We start from the raw sequence: 21031 nt of genomic DNA, 5'->3' as shown, positions 1-21031 counted from the left end.
AGTGACTCAAGAAGGCTGAAAGGAGGCTCTCGTTGGCCTCAAAAACTGCGGGACTGTCAGGGGATGCACGGGCGCACCCCAGAAATGACCCAGGACAAAGTGGGCTTGAGTTGGTACCGTTGACTTCAGTGCCCCAGAGGCACCGTTGAGTCCGGCACATAGCAACCCTCTGGCAGAGCAGTGTGAGGTGGAGGTGTTTGAGACACCTTCCACCACAGACACTTTTGAAGCTGCCAGAGACCTGATCAAGATGATGGCTGCACAGCTCCCAGTTCTCAGGGACAAGCCTCTGGTGCCGATAAGACCAGTACCATCTAGAGGCAAGCCTGCTATGATGCGGCACTCACAGTCCCTGGCTTGGCACCATACCCAGCACTGATCTTGGTCGCCTTTGCTGTGGCACCGCTCCCCGGCACCAAGCCCCACGAGAGCACGTACAGCACAGCGACACGATGCTCCCTCTTCCCGGCACCGAGGCCAGACCAGCACTGATCCCTGGTGCCAGCAGAGGACCGGCACCAACCCATGGCACTGGACCTTCGTCCTCAATCGCCGGCACCAGACACTCATTACCAGTCTTCATCGCCAGATCTCAGGGACCGGCTCCAGTGAGGTCATCCCAGCACTGGTGCCCCACCTCATCATGGCACCAGTCATTGGTGCATAGGCCCTCGGCACAGCCGTGATCATCATGACCAGGTTCCGCTTCCTCAGAGTCTGATGCCAACTCGTTCTACTTGAGGCACAGTCGACATAGGTCTGAGAGGCAACAAAGGAGAGCGTCGCTGACCTGGCAACTGCATTGGCAACTGCATTGGCAGCTGCTGGCGCAATGGCCCTTTTGGACCTCCTGGGCTTATCCCCAGACTCAGGACACCTTTTCAAGGGGGTCAAGATCGTTAGCCTCAGAACACCGGCCACCCCACTCTCCCAGGGACAGGCCTTCCCCTTGGGGATCCGAGGCCACTCTGTCCCAACTGCCCCTTCAAACTCCAGTTGCAGCCGAGGCAACTCCAACACAGGACCAGCTGCAGAGTCAGGCTACAGCCACCCCAGCTGTAGCTGCCGCAGGGGCATGCACTGACCCAAGAGGTCAGGGAGCTGGAGGGGCAGGAGGACCCAGTACCTCCTTTGGCCACCTTGTCGTCTTCCCCTGATGAAGCTGTGACGGGTGTGATCTTTGGGCCCTCCTCCAATTGACCATAGGGCACATCAAGATCTCCTTAGGCGAATCACTCGCAACGTCTGGTTGCAAGCAGAGGAGGTGGTCAAGGCTGAGGACCCCATGGTGGATATTTTCATTCCTGAAGGTCCATCATGGGTAGCTCTGCCTTTGATCAAGACTGTTCAAAACAACATAAAGACCTTGTGGCAGACCCCGGCCTCGATTCTGCCGACCACCAGGGACTGGGACGACTCCTCAGTGTGAACAAGTCAACCTTGTCATCGATCCAAAGAATAGAATTCATCGGGGTGGTGCTGGACTCAGTACAGGCAAGGGCATTCCTGCCAGAGATCTGATTCTAAGTCATTACAGACATTATTCAAAACTTCAGGTGGTACCCGACCACTACAGCAAGGGAATGCCTGAGTCTCCTCAGCCACATAGCATCATGCACTTACGTAGCCTGGCATGCCAGGCTGAGGCTCAGGCCACTCCAAGCGTGGCTCGCTTTGGCCTATTGCCTGGGGCGCAACAGCCTGGACTCAGCGATGATACTCCCACAGCGAGTAATCGGGTCCCTCCACTGATGGCTTGACCCTCGGATGGTGTGCACAGGAGTGCCCCTTAACAGCCCTCCTTGTCCCTAATAATGGACATGTCAGTGCTGGGTTGAGGGGCACATCTGGGAGATCTCTGAACACAGGGCCCATGGTCAGAGAACAAGCTCTTACTCCATATCAGTATCAGGGAGCTCAGAGCGGTGCGACTGGCATGCCAAACTCTCCAATCCCTACTGCAAGGCCAATGTATGGCAGTGATGATAGACAACACTACAGCCACATTTTACATCAACAAGCAGGGTGGAGCCTAGTCCTCTCCCCTATGTTGGGAAGCCCTCCAGCTATGGGAGTTCTGCATAGCCCAGTCCATTCACCTGGAGGCATCCTATCTCCCAGGCATGCAGAACGAAGTAGCAGATCACCTCAGCAGGTCCTTCTGCAATGACGAGTGGTCCAGATGTCATACATTCCATCTTCCAAAGGTGGGGATTTCCCCAACTCGATTTGTTTGCCATCCAGAGCAACAGAAAGTGCCCAATGTTCTTCTCCTTCCAGAAACACAGCGTGAGTTTGATCTCGGACACGTTCCTGCTACTCTGGGGAGACTGCCTCGTGTATGCCTTCCCACCGTTCCCACTCATGCACAAGGTACTGCTCAAAATCTGCAGAGACAAGGCAAAGGGCTTGTCTACATCAGAAAGTTGCAGCGCTGGTGAGGGAGTTACAGCGCTGCAACTTTGAAGGTGTACACATCTGCAGGGCACCACCAGCGCTGCAACTCCCTGTTTGCAGCGCTGGCCGTACTCCCGTTTTGTCTCGGGTGTAGAGGATCCAGCGCTGGTGATCCAGCGCTGGTAATCCAATGTAGACACTTACCAGCGCTTTTCTTGACCTCCGTGGAAGGAGGAAGCCTCTGGTAATCAAGCTGGTCTCCTTTCCCGGTTTGCTCTCTCGTTCCCGGAGCCCAGAGCAAGCAGGTCTCCTTCCCTGCGGTTTGCTGGGTGGCTCCGGGAACGCGAGAGCAAACCGCGGCGAAGCGGGTCTCCTTTCCCGGTTTGCTCTCTCGTTCCCGGAGCCCCGAGCAAGCAGGTCTCCTTCCCTGCGGTTTGCTGGGTGGCTCCGGGAACGAGAGAGCAAACCGCGGCGAAGCGGGTCTCCTTTCCCGGTTTGCTCTCGCGTTCCCGGAGCCCAGAGCAAGCAGGTCTCCTTCCCTGCGGTTTGCTGGGTGGCTCCGGGAACGAGAGAGCAAACCGCGGCGAAGCGGGTCTCCTTTCCCGGTTTGCTCTCGCGTTCCCGGAGCCCAGAGCAAGCAGGTCTCCTTCCCTGCGGTTTGCTGGGTGGCTCCGGGAACGCGAGAGCAAACCGCGGCGAAGCGGGTCTCCTTTCCCGGTTTGCTCTCGCGTTCCCGGAGCCCAGAGCAAGCAGGTCTCCTTCCCTGCGGTTTGCTGGGTGGCTCCGGGAACGCGAGAGCAAACCGCGGCGAAGCGGGTCTCCTTTCCCGGTTTGCTCTCGCGTTCCCGGAACCCCCCTTGAAGCCGCCCAACAGCGCTGCAGTGTGGCCACATCTAACACCACTTGCAGCGCTGGTTGCTGTAAGTGTGGCCACTCTGCAGCGCTGGCCCTATACAGCTGTACTAATACAGCTGTAACAACCAGCGCTGCAAAACTTTAGATGTAGACATGGCCAAAGGTAATCCTGCTGACCGCAGCATGGCCCCATCAACATTGGTACACCACGCTTCTGGAGCTGTCAGTGGACAGCATGATAGTATTACAGCTCTATCCCGATCTGCTCACACAGGACCACAGTTGCCTTTGCCACCTGGACCTCCAGTCCCTCCATCTTATGGCCTGGAAGCTTTATGGCTAAACCTGATGGAGCTCCTGTGCTCAGGACCATTGAGGGAGGCCCTACTAGGCAGCAGGAAACCATCCACCAGGGTCACGTATCTAGCTAAGTGGAAGAGGTTCACTTGCTGGTGTGCCCAGAATTACACACCTCCACTCCAGGTGCCTGTACCGCTCATCCTGGAGTTTCTCCTACACCTGAAACAACAAGACCTGGCAGCACCATCAGTTAAGGTACACCTCGCTGCTATCTCAGCCTTCCATCTGGGAGCAGCATCTGGATGTTCCATATTCGCCAACCCCATGGTAGGGCGTTTCCTCAAGGGCCTGGACAGGTTATATCTGTTATGAGTTGGCCAAGGTCCCACCCTCTGCTATTATGGCACATTCCACAAGGGAACAAACCTCATCAGCTGCTTTCCTGGCCCAGGTCCTGTCCTAAACAGATAGCTAAGGGTTAATGTTCTTTTACCTGTAAAGGGGTAACAACAGTAACCTGAAACACCTAACCAGAGGACCAATCAGGAAACAAGACTTTTTCAAATCTGGGTGGAGGGAAGTTTTGGGGTGTGAGTTCTTTGTTCTTTGTCTTGTCTGACCCTCTCGGCTCTGAGAGTGATTTTTCTATCTCCTGGCTTTCTAATCTTCTGTTTCCAAGTTGTAAGTACAAGGATAGTAAGACAATAGGTTTATATTGTTTTTTTTGTATTTACATGTGTGTAGTTGCTGGAATGTGTTAAATTGTATTCTTTTTGGATAAGGCTGTTTTATTCATTTTTTTGCTTTAAGCAATTGACCCTGTATATTGTCAACTTGATACAGAGCCTATTTTTAATATCTTTTTCATTCTTTTTTATATAAAGCTTTCTTTTTAAGACCAGTTGGAGTTTTTCTTTAGTGGGGACTCCAGGGAATTGAGTCTGCAGCTCACCAGGGAATTGGTGGGAGGAAGAAGTGAAGGGGAAAATCTCTTTGTGTTAGATTTACTAAGCCTGACTTTGCATACCCTCTGGGTGATGGGGGGGAGAGAGATTAGCTCTCTCGGTACTTGTGTTTCCAGGACTGGAAGCAGGGAATCTCCTAGGGTCGTCCAGGGAGGGGAGCCTGGGAGGAAGTAACCAGGAAACAAGGGGAGGGGGTTATTTCCCTTTGTTGTAGGACTCAAGGCATCTGAGTCTGGGGGTCCCCCAGAGAAGGTTTTGGGGAGACCACAGTGAGCTAGGCACTGTATAATTCCTGGCTGGTGGCAGCTTTACCAGGTCCAAGCTGGTAACTAAGCTTGGAGGTTTTCATGCTAACACCCATATTTTGGACGCTAAGGTCCAGATCTGGGAAAAAATGTTATGACAGGTCCTGATACAGGAGATCTGCAGAGCAGCAGGTTGGTCATCGGTACATATGTTTACCACTCACTGTGCTATCACCCAGCACACCAGAGATGATGTGGCAGTCAGCAGAGCGGCGCTCCAATCAGCAATTCTTTGACTCTGATCCCACCTCCGGGGTAGAGCTTGGTAGTCACCTGACTGGAATTGATGTGAACAAGCACTTGAAGAAGAAAAAACAGTTACTCACCTTCTCGTAACTGTTGTTCTTCAAGATATGTTCACGTCCATTCCAATACCCACCCTTCTTCCCCTCTGTCGGAGTAGCCGGCAAGAAGAAACTGAAGGGGGTTCATGTCAGCAGGGTCGTATATCCAGCACCATGAAGGCACCACTCCAGGGGGCTTCACAACCAACCCGACGGGAGCTGCTAAGGGAAAAACTTTCTGACGTCCATGCACATAGCGCGTTCACACCTGATTGGAATGGACATAAACAACATATCTCAAAGAACAACAGTTATGAGAAGGTGAGTAACCGTTTTATCTGAGGATCTGCAGCTACCAGCTTGGTATGGCTCCTTCTGAGAATAACTAGCCCTGCTTACCACTCCTAAAAGTTTTCAGTTTTGAAAAACATGTCTAAACAAGTGCCCTTCCCTTCTAGAGAAAACAAAGTACTGAGAGTTGGCCTCAGAAATAGGCTCTCAAAAGTGTTTATTCCAAAATAGCAGTTCCTCAGATCGGAGCAGTTTCTGTCGGTCACACCAGGATATAACTGGCATAAATGACATTTTTTTTAATGGATCACGTACAATATTTGTTGATAAATTCCATGGCCCGGATGCTCCATGGCCTGGATGTATAAAAAATGTGTTGACTGGCCCTGGGATTTACTACTTCCTTCATAAGTAATGTTTATTGCAGATTTTGCAGCCATTCGAGCCAATATGAGGGCTATATGGTGGTATCCAGTTTGTTTACAAAATGAGCTAACAAACACTTGGAATGAAAAGCTCTTCACACAACTATCCTTGCAGATAAAGTGAAAAACCACATACTGCAAATTACCTCTTATTCAGAACATACAAGCCTCTTTCATACAGATGGTATAATTGTAACTAATTTCTCATTGCTCTTGTAGAGTTTTAGCTCCAAAATGTGCAGCATGTGGACATCCCATTCTGCCGACTGAGGTAAGAACCTTTTTTGCTATTGCTTACAGTTTTTACTCCACTGCTTTCCTGGGGACCCCTCGGATCATGCCATTTTTTCCTTCATGCTTAACTCTCTGTCAGACTAAATGTTTTCCTGGCTCACAAGAGCTGTACGTTGTTTCCTCCAGAGTGTCGCCTTCACAGCAATCTCATCCTCTGTTGGCCCAAGGTTAAAGTGCAGTATCTGGGACTCAGTAGTTCCTTTGCTTGATAGTTCAGTTTTCTACCACTGGGTTAATCTGCTCTTCACACCTTCTGTGAGATTTCATCGCTGTTACTGGTAGGTCAAACTAACTTGTCCCTTAGTCAATACCAAGTTGCTGATTTTGAAGAGTGTTCCACATATGAGGGAGTGCCCTCGACTAGAATCGAGTTCTTATTCATCATAATCTTGTTAATTTGCTATCTTTTGGTAGAACCAGTTAAAAATGCTGATATTTTCTCAGAAATGTGAAATATTGAAGGATTTCACATACTCCTTGCTGTATCCATTTGGGATTGACGTGGCCAGCAGAAATCTTTCTTTTCGTCTCTGATGTTCAGTTTTCCAGGGATTCCTACAGTAGATTGATGACGAAGCTTTGCTGAAAGCAGATCTGCAGATGGCAGGCTTTATCTGAGGTTTTCTACCAGTGGCCCACATGCATTTGTTCAATATCCACATTGCTGCATCACAGAACCCATGTGTCCCATCCTCCTTTACCCGCCATCTGTTTAATATATTTTTTGCTTTAATATTTACAGGGGTCTGATGAGACAATTCGGGTTGTGTCCATGGACAAGGATTACCACGTGGAATGTTATCACTGTGAGGTGGGTCAACAGCTTTCTAAGGGCAAAGTGGAAAAAAATACTATGTTAAAAAGAAACAAAATACACAGATATCTTGGGAACTCAGCAGATCAGCAACTGCAATCTCTTGTTGGACATTTTTCAGCAGTTAATTGCTGTAGGAACTTAACAACATAATATGTCTAGGGACTTCAATGGAGTGAAACAGTGATGAATCCAGCATGGAGACTTTAAGAAAAATGCTAGTGTATCTAGGCCCACGTCCAGACTACAGCCTAAAATCGATGTGCTTAAAATCGATTTTATAAAGCAGGTTTTATAAAATCGATTTTGTGCATCCACACTAGAGGTACTTACATCGATGTTGAGCGTCCATTTTCCCTGGCGTCCATCTTTTGCTTGAGCGTTGCACTCTGGGTACCTATCCCACAGTTCCTGCACGGGTCCCTGCCCTTTGGAATTATGGGTTACTAGCCCAGTGCATGATGGGATCAAAGTCCCCGTCCTGGGTGGTTCTGGGTACAGCTTCACCCACCCCCCTTCCTGTAAACAGCACACAGTCAGTTCGCGCTGAGTGGTTCGGGGAACGCGAGAGCAAACCGCGGCGAAGCTGGTCTCCTTCCCCGGTTTGCTCTCGCGTTCCCCGAACAAGCAGGTCTCCTTCCCTGCGGTTTGCTGGGTGGTTCGGGGAACGCGAGAGCAAACCGCGGCGAAGCTGGTCTCCTTCCCCGGTTTGCTCTCGCGTTCCCCGAACAAGCAGGTCTCCTTCCCTGCGGTTTGCTGGGTGGTCCGGGGAACGCGAGAGCAAACCACGCTGTGCAAGCAGGAAATGGAATTTCAAAGTTCCCGGGGCTTTTCCTGTTTACCTGGCCAGCAGAAGAGTACCTTTACCTGTGTAGAGCGGCCACTAGAGCACTGTGGGATACGTCCCGGAGGCCATTAACTTCGATGTCCGTCCACACTATCATAAAATCGATTTTAAGAAATCGATTTTGGGGTTACTCCTCTCGTTTAGATGGAGTTCCAAAATCGATTTTAGGGACCCTTAAAATCGATTTTATGCACTCTGTAGTGTGGACGGTTACAACTTTAAATCGATTTAGAGCTCTTAAAATCGATTTAAAGCTCTAGTCTGGACCTGCCCTAGGATGTATACGGACATAACTCACCATAAGATCTAAATAATAAAGAAAAACCACTAAACCAGACTAACCTTACTGTGCTGGAGGTTGAATCTTACAGTGCTTATGACGGATACTTTCCTGCCCATGACAAATCTAGGTACTAGGGGCTTATTTTGAAAGAGCTGTCAATAGTTTAAGTGCTCATGTCCTTATCAGGGAATTGATCTCCTTTAAATACTGGTGTCAGATACTAGCCGGTTCTTGCAGCAGAAAGCAAATATACATTTTAATAGCCACTCTGGTCTTTCTGTAGGATTGTGGGATGGAACTCAATGATGAAGATGGACATCGCTGTTATCCGCTCGATGAACATTTGCTTTGTCACTCCTGTCACCTAAAGCATATAGAGAAAGGCACGACTCCAGCAGCTATGTACCAGCGTCACTACTAGTCAGTACTGCTAATTCCAAGAATTAGCCTGTCAGAGGACTTGTTACAGTACACATTTTTCCCCAGTTGATTTCCAGTATGCATTTTCCCCAATCAGTAGTTTACAGTAAGAGGATACAGTGACATTAGCTAGATTTTTTCCAAGGTTTGTATGTGTGTGAGCTGCACTCGTATCACAGATACGTTTATTTGAACATGTAATGTTTTCCAGGCTGGTCGATTTTCTTTTCCCATGCCTTTTTCTGATCTCAAGAGCTACTGAAAAATCTTCCCAAGTGAAAGTAAAGAGAAGTACAACCGCCTATCACATCAGTGACTTCATATCATGTCATGCACAATTAATAAGCCACAGACCTCTCTGCCTGCCTGCTGGAACATATCTTCAGTCTGTGAAGTGGTTTCTGACACGCACGTTTCATCAAATCCCCCAAGGATATCAGTTTATTAATACTGATTCTAAGAATCTTTATAGTTCTTTAGAAAAAGGTTTCTGTGCACAAAAGCACTTTCAGACCTTTCAGTTTGTTCCCAGAACTCCGATGCCAGCCTGGCTGTGAAATGGTTGTGATGCAGAATTGCAATCTGAGCACAAACACACCAGGCATCTCACTTGGCTGCTGAATGTCCACATCCCAATAATAATTTTTTTTAAACTGGAGCAAGATATACAAAGTCATCTTGGCAAATATGGTCACCTATGCTGCTGCTTGTGCATTAGCATGGTACGCTAGGATGACTTTGTTGTATAAAGTCTGAGCAGCAAATTACGTTTTTGAAAATATCTGGATGCTGAAAATATGTACGTGACGGCAATCTGTCTCCCATTATCTCTTGCAAAAGTCACTTCAGAAAAGAGCTCTGTGCACACAGACACTTCCTGAGCTTTTCATTTTGTCCATGAAGCTCAGACATCAACACTGCTGTGAAAAAGGTGTGAGTCAGGAGGGCTCAATACTCACTTCTACAGTGTTTATCCAGCTCAGACCTATTTCATAATTATGCCTATTTAGAGTTCTGGGAACAGATGATGAAGGCTTTGTTTGCACAGATTTAGAGCATAACTCTGCAACCATCACTTGTGAGTAAGCCCATTGACACAAATGGATTTGCTCACATGAATAAGGATTACTTACGTGAACAGGGCTTGCAGGATTAGATCCTTACTTTTTTGTTCCATTGAGAAAGCAAAAATGGCAGATGTTTTTCCTTTTTAAACACCCATGCCTTTTAATCAAAGAAAATGCCTCCCAGTGGGTGCACAGCTATGTGTGTGTTAAATATGTGATAGATATTATTTGCATACTGTGTGTACTAAAGCTTTGCAGAAACTGGTATACAGGTACATTTTCTTTTTATTTAAAAAACCAGCTGTTTCCACTGCTGTTTAGTATCTGTGAACTGACATCCCCAACGTATCCTAACTGTATTGAAGGCTAATTAAATGCTAACTAAATCCTTTTGCATCAGAGCTAAGCTATTTCTTCAACCCTGTTTGATAGTATAGTGTACGGTTTCCTCCAAGATCCACCATGAAAGAGTGCTGACTAAAATAGCTAACCAGTGGTAACTACATTCCAGGAATGAGCCGGAGCAAAGTAGCAATATTCTTCAACCAAACATCTCTTCCAGTAACAACTTTCTGTTGCTAGCTAATTGCTTGAAGTTAAAAAAAAAAAATATAGGGCCAGTTTTTGCCACTCTTACTCCCATTGGATAGTATCTTACTCCAGGAGTAATCCTACTGAAATGAATGGAGGAATAAAGTATTTCTCAGCTAACAGTGGCAGAATCTGGCTCACGTTTGATATTCTAATATATACATTCCTCCCGGTCCTGGCCCTCCATTTTTCTCCCCCAGTATCCTTAGCCTAGAGCTGAGAGGAGCCAATCCTGAAAGGTGAGAAGTGCTTCCTAGAAATTGCTGAGTGTGCTCAACTTCACTTTGCAGAATTGGGCCCAGCTGATTTTTTTTGTTTTTGTTTTTGTTTTTCACCGAATGTCAAGAGAGGGGCATTTTGTCCCACAAAACAGTAGCTCTCAGCATCCCAGCCAAAGTCACCCTCTGTCACTATTTCCAATGACAACAGCAACTTCCAGGTGCAGCAGTCACTCTGTTGTGAGGACAGATAGGGCTCTTTCAAAGCTATTGATAATGCTGTTCCCTGTTTCTTGTGGTAGAGGATGCAAGAAAGCAGTGCAGATATGGTCTCCAGGCAAATGGAGCAGAGACAAGCAACTTTCCCATCTCCTCACTCTCCTTTCTTCCTCTCTCTCCTATGCACACAGTATCTCTAAGGTTGTCTAGATTAGCGGAGGAAACTTTTGCTGGGTGTTTAACACCTTAAAATATTAATCTGTATTAACAATTTACTACATAGCCTCATTTGCCACAATGTGAGTAGAAATAAACGGAACCCAGCAATAGCAGATTTTTATGCTGAGATGGTTCAGCCAGGGAAAGGTTTAATCAGTTGTACAAGCAAGCGTAGTCAGTGGGGAGGGCATTGGTTTAACATCTGCAAGGGAGAACTATGATGCGATTAGTAGTGATGGGCAGGTTTCCAATCCAATGCCTCAGTTTGCCTTGATTGCCCTGCTCTGGCCAGAAACCAGGCAAGGCTCTGGACTCTGATTTTGGCCCAGGGCTCGATCAGATCAGCAAACACCCCTACAGAGTGCAGCAAACTGGTTTTTATGACCCTTCCATTAGGTGAATGTCTCTGCATGTACTTCATTGTGACTGCTGACCTTTGGGACGATGCCACTGGAATAAGGTTGGCAAGTAAGTCCTATAACGAAGGCCAGAAAGGATGGTTGGTTAGGACTGTTCAGCGAGTTATTGAGCAAGTGGGATAGTTTAGCTCTGAAGCCCCAATATCCCCAAAGACTTACAGCCTCCAGATGAGTGAGGGAGGAATATTATTAAGGACTGGTAGTCACTGCATTAGTATTGAGAGAAACATTCCTATGCTAGTGCCCTTGACTCTGAGGCATGATGGGGAGTTTTACTGTCCATTTCAGCAGGAGCAGAATCAGCTCCAAGATGTACAAGAACTAGAACATGGAACTGGAGGGCTCAATATGCAGCTGTTGAACAACAGGGAGGGGGAGGGGCGATGCTGATGCAGCAGCAGTGCTATACACACGAAGGCTGAACCAGCTGTAGTAACGCGTAAGGACCAAATCCTGTCAGGTGCTGAGCACCCTCAACTCTATTTATCTTAGTGGAAGTGGAGGCTGCTCAGCTCTGCGGAGGATCAAAGCCTGTAGTGCTTGCAGCCACACCCAGTAGGTGTTTGGAAAAAGCAGTTGCAATCTAAGATTGTGCCAAGGTGCATGGGTGGGAAGCAGTGTAAATTGGGAACTAATGAACATCACTGACTATTCCTTGTAAACGAAAGCATTCTGACCGGAGAATATATGAATAACTTTCATAGGGATGAGGCATAAATGCCAGGCCTGGCACTAGTGCTCTATCCTCAAGAGATCAGCAATCCCATGGCTACGTTTTATTAGTGATACTGACTTTCAGAAAGCCACTGGTATGCGTGCATTTCTGGTCATAATTAGGGGAAGATGTGAAAACACTAACAAGAACTGGACTCTCTTTTAAATACAATAGACTCAGTCATTTAGGGCAACATCTGCATGATGCAGAATAGAGATGATTGGGTTATTTTGGGCTGCAGTCAGACCAGAGGAAATGCAATCTCACAAGAAGTCTGCTTGTTGTTGATTTAAAAATATACCCATGGAAAACTAGTCAATGACACTCAAGTACAGGGCAACTTACTATTCAATAGATATTGGCGGCTTCTCCTTGGGTTTAAACTGTCACTCTCTTCTCTAACACTAAGAGGGGAGGGAAATGAGAGAATGAAAAGTTACTCTGTGGAAAGCCTCTCTTGGCCTGTCATTCTGCTGTGAGTTACACTGGAGAAGATTTCTCTGAACTGATGGAAAATTCAGCCTCCGGTTCCACGTGGTGTCTTGTTTCTCATGTGAGCAATCCCAGAGCCCTCATCATTGGGGAAATGGAGGATTGTCCTACTTTCATTGTTACAGTTCTATAAATTATGAGTGATGTGAACTTTTGTTTTCTCCTAGTGTGTTTACAGAGAGTTAGGCAGCAGCATTAAGCAATTGGGAATGGAGTGTATATGTTTGTGTGTTTGAAGCTAAAGTATACTGAATAATTGCTCACCTACGTGTTTTAACTTGTACTGTTTGATCTTTGTCAGTCTAAATTAATTCAAGATGCTTTTTGTTTCTGTTATTTAGAGGAAGATATTTACTGGTTTGTTTTAAAGTCTGATGTACATTTTCATCTCTGAGTTACTTATTTGCCAAGGCCCTCTTCCTCTCTGAAAGGAGTGGACACAGCAGATTTCACTGGAAGGTGTGTGGGTGTAGAGGGCTGCCTTTGCAGCAGCATCTCCTAGCCCTGGAACCCATGGAACTCCCTCTACAAATACTCTGCAGGATTTGGAGGAATGGTAGTGGCAAGAGCTTGTCCTCATCACATTCTCCCCTTCCCAGGCTGTGGATATCTGAACCTATGCTGATGCTGCTAGTAGTGGCCCCAGGTCTGCACCCGTCTCTGCCAGGGGTTTTTATGCAGGCCAGGGAGTCTGAAAGCTGTGCTGTCAGGGGAGAGGGAGGACCAGGACCTCTGAGGAACTGTGGATTTCCTTCCTCAGGAACCCTGGAGATCTGTGGGGTGAGAGGCCCTACTCCCTGTCCTCAAACACTTCCCTCAAGGGAAGAATGCCAGAAAATTCAGAGCCTGTAAGGTGCTAAGGAACCTACCTCCCACGGACTTCGCGGGGAATTGAGGGCACTCAGCACTTTGCAAGACCAAGCCTTCTGCAAGGTCAACCTGGCAGACTTTCCTGGGCCACCTGTACCTTTTGCCATGGGCATTTTGGCAGGAGAGGAAGAGTAGATCTTAAGCAGTTTAAAGCTGCCTCTGTGGAGAAGTAAGAGCAAGATAGAGCTCTCACAAAGTGTGACAAATTCTGGCTTATTACATGGCTTATAAACATCATCTCTCTTCTCTTAACATGCATGTGCAATCTTTTGTTAAACAAGTTCTTGAAAGCCGCAGTGTGCTCTGAAAGTTAGTCTAGTCTTTACCTGCGGAAACACCTTTGCTCTTTTAATTTGCTTTTAGGGTAAAGGATGTTTTGAAGTCTCCATTTTGCATATGATTATTCATTACAGCCAAATAGTTATTTAAATGAGAAATATCTAGAGTTTGCTTTCAAAAACCAGGATTTAATAGATTTTTAACTCAACTCATGCCTTTAAACACATACGTTCTCTGTTATTTAGAAGACTGTTGTTGGCTTAAATTGGGATTTTTGCGTGTAACATGGGGCAAGACGAAAAACTGCAGTAAAGACATTTGTGTGTATTTTAAAATAACAGCATGAAAAGTAGTTAGGGTCTAAAAGATTCACAAAATTGCAGTGGCTACTAAAAGAAACAGAGGGCCCAATCCTGTGCCACTGAAGTCCAATGGAGATTTGTCATTTTATTTCAATGGGAGCAGAATTGGGTCCTTGTTTAAAGAAGACGTACACTTGCTACGGAAAAGTTTTCCTTTTTTCCTAACTTCACCATGTTGGCCCAATCCTGCAGATGCTCTGAATGTAGAACTGCTATTGATTTTGGCAACAGTTCTGCTTATGGGCTGGTTGCCAAACTGATCCTGATGCTAAGAAATCTCTCTCTCCTTTGAAGGGGTATGCTTGTATTTAACTTTATGTATATGAGTTGTCTTATTGGAGTTAGTGGGCCTACTCGCGTATGTGGGTAAAGTAAAGTATGTGTGTATAGGTTTTTGCAGATCAGGGCCGAAATTATTTAATGTATGCATGATGCAGGCATGGGAATAAATGGTATACAATTTGTTTTTAAGTGGTCATTTAAATATACCGGGGCCTCTTTTAAGTAACTTAAACAGTGTGTGCTCTTTTAAAAAAAAAAAAAAAAAAGCATGTTGTCAAACAATGCTCTGGTTTTGAGTGGGAGATACGGGGTGCTTATGGTAAGAGAGGAGCCAAAAATCTTTGTGGGGGGAAATTGTTCATCATATTACCATAAAATTAGTTAACAGATTTTTTTGAGATTTTTTTTTTTCCACCCGCTCTGTAGAGTGGACACAGCTCTGCTCTCTCTGACTTCAGGGCAAGGAGTATTAGGCCCCAAAAGCAAAACACCGTCTATCCTACTTCTGTCTTTGTGTATGTCTGTGGCGTTACAGGGGGATTGTGCTTTGTATAATAGAACTGCCAGGTATATTATGGCACTGAGACCTCACCGTGGTGATAGCAAGTATCTCTAGGGTTTCCGGGTAAGCTTTTTTTGTAGGTGAATGTGGGATTCATTGGTCCTTGCTTATACTGGGCTGCATTATTGTGTAATACTGATGAAGTCATTGTCATTACAATAGGGATGGATTGGGTCAACAACATATGCTGCCCCCATCCTAAAAACTGACTGAACATCTGAATCTGGCAGTTAGTCAGAAGACTTTCCCTTCTCCCATCACATGGCAAGTCCACTTTCTATGACACTGGTTATATGGCACTGTTGTGTACACCTAAGAGAAGCAGACCTAGCAGTCTGCGTTCTCTGGTAGGCATTGGAAATACCCGCCTTTTGAAACAGCCCCTCAGAGAGCTCATAGGGAAATAAACTGACTGAGGAGAATCAAATTCAGGCTTCCCTAGCACTAAAATTCCTGAGCCCACTAAAAGGGAAACATGAGATCGTGCAGCAGAGTGCACCACCTCCCAGCCTGAGGAAAGAAGTTAGGCATAATTTCTGCCCTATGTGGAAAATATAATGTATAAGCTAGTGCCTTTAGATGATGGTTACCTCACAGAGACTGTGTCCCGTATACTCTAGTGTTTGCTGCAAAGATGAATGAATAACTTGCTTCCAGAACTATTATCATGCCCTTACTAATATTGACTCTTATTCCCAATGCAGCTGGTCTGCAGTATACACCCACACTTGAACTCAGGCACACACAGGAATTACACTGCTTTCTACTCCAGAAAGTAAATCCAGAACCCAGGTGGAAATACTGAATGGTACTAATTTTTGTTGCCTTAAAACTCAGATCCAGAAGAGAGTGTACTAGAACTGCTGTTGGTGTATCTAACCTCGGCTACGTATGAATATGTTTTTTTTTCTTTTCTGCTGTTAAATATTTATAATAAAGGCCTGTAGCAATGGCGAACCTTTTGGCCTGCTGTGATTTCAGTGATTAAAAATAATATAATATAATAACTCTGAGTCAGAATTCTTTTCTAACGTGATTACTGTATATTGCTTTAGTCAGGGGGAAACTCAGGGGGAGCAATTTGTATTGTAAACGAGGGGGATTGGGTCAGCTGGATCTGTAATGAAAAACAAATATTTGATGAAACAAAAGTTTTATCTTTTAGGCCTTTATACTTCAGCGGACACAGATTCCAACCACAATTCATCCCCCCCCCATCCCTCCCCTCCCCCAATTTCAACATAGAAACCTAGCTCAGGCTTAGTCTATCCTTTTAGTAACCGTGTCCTCTGTCCCTGTAGCAGTCTCCCGCAGGCAGTTACTGTTTTAAGGTTTCCTTCTGAGTGCTAGCTAGAGCCTCCTGCCCTCCTTGGTACTATAAATATTTTTCTAAAAGCATTCTTTATCTTTTCAAAAAAGTTCTTTAGACTGTTTATTCTGAAGTGTCTCATTTATTTTTCATACCTGACTTAAAGGTATGTCGTCTTTTCTCTCATGCACAGCTCTCCTCCCTGTTATTTTGAGACATTTCATTTTAAAATTGGTCCAGTGTCACCTAGAAACATCTGATGTTGTCTTGAGTACAAATATTTCACTAATCGTGCCTGACCCTCCCAGCCTACAGACTGGAATTCCCTGTTCACTGAAAAATCTTCAATTTTTTACTTTTTCATTTTTCAACATGATTGACGCTGGCAAGGTACTACCTAAAACTATGCCTGTAAGAAAATATTTTCCATTTTTGGAGAGAAAATAGTAGGGAGAAAAAACAGATGCACCAGTTTGTTGATACAGGGGATTATCGCCACACCATGGGTGTATTGTTAGGTACAAATCTAAGCCTATTTACCTATTTTTTATTGGGACTAATAATTTCATGGTCAGATTGTAGTACCACTTTAAAGTGCCATATAACTTCTGTTACTAGTAATTCTGTAGTAGACTATTATTAAAAAAGAAAACTTACAAAAATAAAGTGTGTGAATCCTGATAGCCTGGCAGAACTATAGAAGCCTCACTGACTTGTCAACTCCTAACTAGACCCTCCTTCTCCGCCATTATTCCTGAACTTTCCCTGCAACAGACTAAAAGTCCTTTGATGATTTGTCTATTCTGTGATTACAGGGTCTGACGACAGCTTGAGTAGCCACAGACAAGCTGGCTTTAATCTAGCTACCTCAGGTCCCAGAGCAGTGAAACTGGTGTGTGTGCATGTTTCAGTGCAGGCAGTACAAACCTGCCCAGAACCCTGGGTAATTACTCCTGGGACTGTGCTGAAGCAGCTTTGGGACCTGAGCTAGCTAAATTAATGCTTATCTACAGTGATGCAAGTAGAAATAATTTCTTGCTGGTACTGTACTGCACTCATGGGAGGGACACAAGGTGGGGGACACATCACCCTTCATGTGACTCCTCCCCAGCCTGTGGCTGCCATGCTCTCCTCGTCCCCTCCGACACCCCCCTTACCTGTCTAAAATTTTACAACTTCATCTGTTAACCTGCTATACAGGTTTTTTAGTTTGCAAATCTGTGAACCTCTGCCTCTTTGAGATTTCATTATTATTATTTATTTGTTATTTTGCTGGCCATAATGTGGGAAGGTATCCTCTCTGCCTCTGCTCATGAGGTAGCAATCTTCTGAACACCAGTTAGAAGGATTTTTTTTTTTCCAATAGGTGTGGACTGATTCTTTTCTCTTAGAAGGCATGTGATTTTTTCAGGTACACGCTGATTAACACAAAACAATAGGGGCTGTTAAACTTCAAATTCCATAGAAAATTAAGTTTAGTTATATTTTCCAGTACAGTGATGAAATGTGTGTTTGTATTTACAAACATCACCATGCTTAACTACTCACTCCCCCCCCCCCGCCCCAAGTAGTATTCAATCTGTTTATATGGACTATGGGAATTGGGTGAGGAGCCATTTCAGCATATGTATGACTTATTAAAAGACAAATTTTAAGTAGAACTGTATCCTAACCTGCTTTATGGTATGGTACCCAAACATTGCATTTCAATGGGAGATTCATCTTCCTTTATAGGAACTGAACAGACTCCTGAAACTGGTACCACAAAAGTGGTTCCTAGACATGCAAATAGTCCCATTATCTTCAATGACAGGTTTCAAAGTAGCAGCTGTGTTAGTTTGTATCTGCAAAAAGAACAGGAGTACTAATTAAGATGAGCTATTATCAGCAGGAGAAAAAAATTGTGATAATCAAGATGTCAAAGGTTTTCTCCTGTTGATAATTGCTCATCTTAATTAATTAGCCTCTTAGAGTTGGTTGGGCAACTCCCACCTTTTCATGTTCTCTGTATGTATATATATCTCCTCACTATATGCTCCATTCTATGCATCCAATGAAGTGGGCTAGAGCCCAAAAAAGCTTATCCTCAAATAAATTTGTTAGTCTCTAAGGTGCCACAAGTACTCCATTATCTTCAGGGGGATTGATCAAATGATTAAAGGTTTACAGGATTAGGTTCCAAGTTTGTAAATTGTTCTGGGTAAAATTGACAATGCCTGAGCTGTCAGATCAGAAGGAGCTTCATTGGAATAAAGGTGGGCAGATGTGTGATAAGTCTTAGCTCTGTTGCTAAGATGAGGAACATATTTTCAGCAAAGTTCTTGACAGATTCCTGAGGCAGCTGGTTTAAGGCTGTCAGTGTCCGGCATTATAATCTTCACTTACAGTTCTCTCACCCATAAAGCTGGAAAATGGGGCATTTGTTTTCATTGTTTTGCTGCTCAAGTTCCAGTTAACAAAATTCATATTAGACTAGTATGGCTGCAAAGAAGAATTTTGTGTACACTGGGGACAACACTTGATTCCTGTCAGGATGCAGAACTGGGTTGACATCAGAATCCAAACGTCTTCTGGTCAATGCAAACAGAGGCATTCCTCTAATGATTTGGACTTGACGTGAAGCAGTATGGATGTCATGGATAATTCAGACCAATGGGGAGAAACAGAATGAAAAACGTGTTTTAAACACCTTCTGTGCACTCCCCTTTATCCTTCTGACCAACTTAACAGCACAATACATATGCTAACAAACTTAAACAAAGCCTTTGTTTGTTTGTTAGCATATGTATTGTGCTGTTAAAACCAGGTATTGTGCCCTCCCTAGCCCTGTTCTGCTCCTTTAAGGAGCAGAGTGCAGCCCCTCCCCCCCAGGGCGGGGGGCTAGCCCCTAGTCTTTCTGTTACCCTGTGCCCACTAAAAATCTCTTGCCAGTAATATGTACTGGAGGGCACTGCCCTACTTGCACTCCTGCTTGTCTATGGCAATTCAGGGTGCAGCAACCTGGAGTGTAAACGTATGCAGTAGATCAAAGCGCACCAGAGAACTTTTAGCATGCAGCTAGCAGTTAAGTGTATAGCAGGTTCGTGGACTGTAGTTTCACACCCCAGCTTGATGTGCACTAAACTGCCATATATACGAGCCCTTAGTCTAACACCACCTCACCCTGTGAAAACACCTCCCCCTCTTTCTGCCTCCTTGCCACTTTGGTTGGCTGGCTGGCTATTCCCATTTCCTCCTGAACTCCATCATTCATGTTCCTTCCTGAACCTCAAATATCCCCTACCACACTCCTCACCCACCCCACCCCCTGATTTCCCCACCTCAGAGGCTGGATTAGAAACCAACAGTGGGAAATCTTGTCCCGGTGACTCAGTGAGGATTTCCGACAGTAAGGAGGCAGGGTGGCATTCACGCCAGGCAAGCTACCCCTTGCTAACATCCTAGCTAACCCTGACAAACCTTTAAGAACAGCCCATCTCTCATGGCATGTGTCTAACGTTTAGCCAGTTTAAAGGTTAAAAGCTGACATGCTGCCAAGCAATGAGACTAGCTCTGTACTCCAATTTAAGTAGGCAGCTAGGAAGGATGTTGGGGTGACATGAAGTAGAAGTCAGCTTCTAGCCTCAGCTCTATCGTGCATTTCCAGTGTGATGCTGGGATTTTTCAAAGGTGTTGATATCAGTAGGAGTTGCAGGTCAGCACCTTTGAAAACCAGACCATTGACCAATCTATTTCCTAGTTTCCCCATGTGCAAAATGAGGACAGTATTTCCCTACCTCAAAAGATCATTGTGATGCTTAATTCTTTATTCCTTGACGGCAGGGTCAGCTTTAGGCCAATTCAACCAATTCCCCTGAATAGGGCCCCGCCCCTAAGAGGGCCCCGTGCCCAAGCCCCAGTATGGTGTACCAGCAAGAGCCGGTGCGCTGTAGCGGGGTGGCCTGGCTTCCCCAGGGGGCAATTTAAAGGGCCCGGGGCTCCCCTCCTCCCACCACCCCAGCCCTTTAAATACCCAAGGGAGCCCTGGGGAAGCAGTGGGGCTCCTACAGCTATTTAAATGACTGGGGCGGCAGAGGCAGCTGGAGCCCCAGGCCCCTTAAATTGCCATCAGAGCCCCACTGCTGGAGCTTTTGGGGCTCTGGGGGCTATTTAAAAAGTCCGGGGCTTCCATTGCTTCTACTGCCCCGGCCCTTCCCCAGGGCTCCCGTGGCTATTTAAAGGGCCAGGGCAGTAGAAGCAGGGGAGCCCCGGGCTCTTTAAATAGCCGTGGGAGCCCTGGGGTAGCGGGAGGCTCCGGGGGCTGTTCAAAGGGCCAGGGCTTCAGCTCCTCCGCTGCCCCGGTCATTTAAATAGCTGCAGGAGCCCCACCACTTCCCCAGGGCTCCCTTGGCTATTTAAAGGGCTGGGGCGGTGGAAGCAGGGGAGCCCTGGGCCCTTTAAATAGCCCCTGAGCCTTGGGCTGCTGCTACTACCCCAGTCGGGGAGGGAAGAGGAAGGGCACTCACCATACAGGGTGGGCTGTACCTGCACCCCCTGCCCGCAGCCAGCCCCTGCCCACACCAGCCCCTGCCTGCAGCCAGTCCCTGTCTCCAGCCAGCCCCGCACCTCCTGCCCTGTCTCCAGCCCGTCTCCAGCCAACCCCTGCACCCCTTGCCCTGCCTGCAGCCAGCCCCATGTCCACTGGTGCCCTGCAGTTCCCAGGGCAGTAACCTTGCACACTTGCTTCAACGAGGAGAGCAGGGAGCAGCTGGGACCCAGACATGTGCACACCTTAGGGTGACCAGACAGCAACTGTGAATAATCAGGACAGGGGGTGGGAGGTAATAGGATCCTATATAAGAAAAAGACTCAAAAATCAGGACTGTCCCTATAAAATCAGGACATCTGGTCACCCTAGCACACCTCCAGGGAATGGCGGGGACCCACACGTGTGAAACGGAGCTCATT

General features: G+C 46.3%; 1 protein-coding gene and 1 long non-coding RNA gene across 3 annotated transcripts in view; both read left to right on the top strand.

Annotated features, from left to right (window-relative positions):
• The window catches only part of LIMD1 (LIM domain containing 1), a 57756-nt gene extending 48256 nt beyond the window's left edge, over positions 1 to 9500 (top strand). Inside the window, exons 7-9 of the mRNA XM_050937988.1 lie at positions 6042 to 6093; positions 6859 to 6927; positions 8344 to 9500. Coding sequence (XP_050793945.1) covers positions 6042 to 6093; positions 6859 to 6927; positions 8344 to 8481 — 259 coding nt within the window. The 3' untranslated portion in view covers positions 8482 to 9500. The remainder of the gene's footprint in view (positions 1 to 6041; positions 6094 to 6858; positions 6928 to 8343) is intronic.
• On the top strand, positions 2548 to 3362 carry LOC127043882 (uncharacterized). 2 transcript variants are annotated; one of them, XR_007772338.1, is made up of 3 exons: positions 2548 to 2653; positions 2703 to 2814; positions 3151 to 3362. It is a non-coding gene; the product is annotated as an uncharacterized LOC127043882 (long non-coding RNA). The 2 variants fall into 2 exon arrangements; XR_007772339.1 differs by lacking the exon at positions 3151 to 3362 and adding an exon at positions 3039 to 3142.
• Positions 9501 to 21031: the final 11531 nt, after the last annotated feature.

Source organism: Gopherus flavomarginatus, chromosome 2, assembly GCF_025201925.1.
Source record: "Gopherus flavomarginatus isolate rGopFla2 chromosome 2, rGopFla2.mat.asm, whole genome shotgun sequence".
Classification (NCBI taxonomy): Eukaryota; Metazoa; Chordata; order Testudines; family Testudinidae; genus Gopherus; species Gopherus flavomarginatus.
Note: the sequence above shows the minus strand (reverse complement) of the source record. Positions and strands in the feature narration are given on the sequence as shown.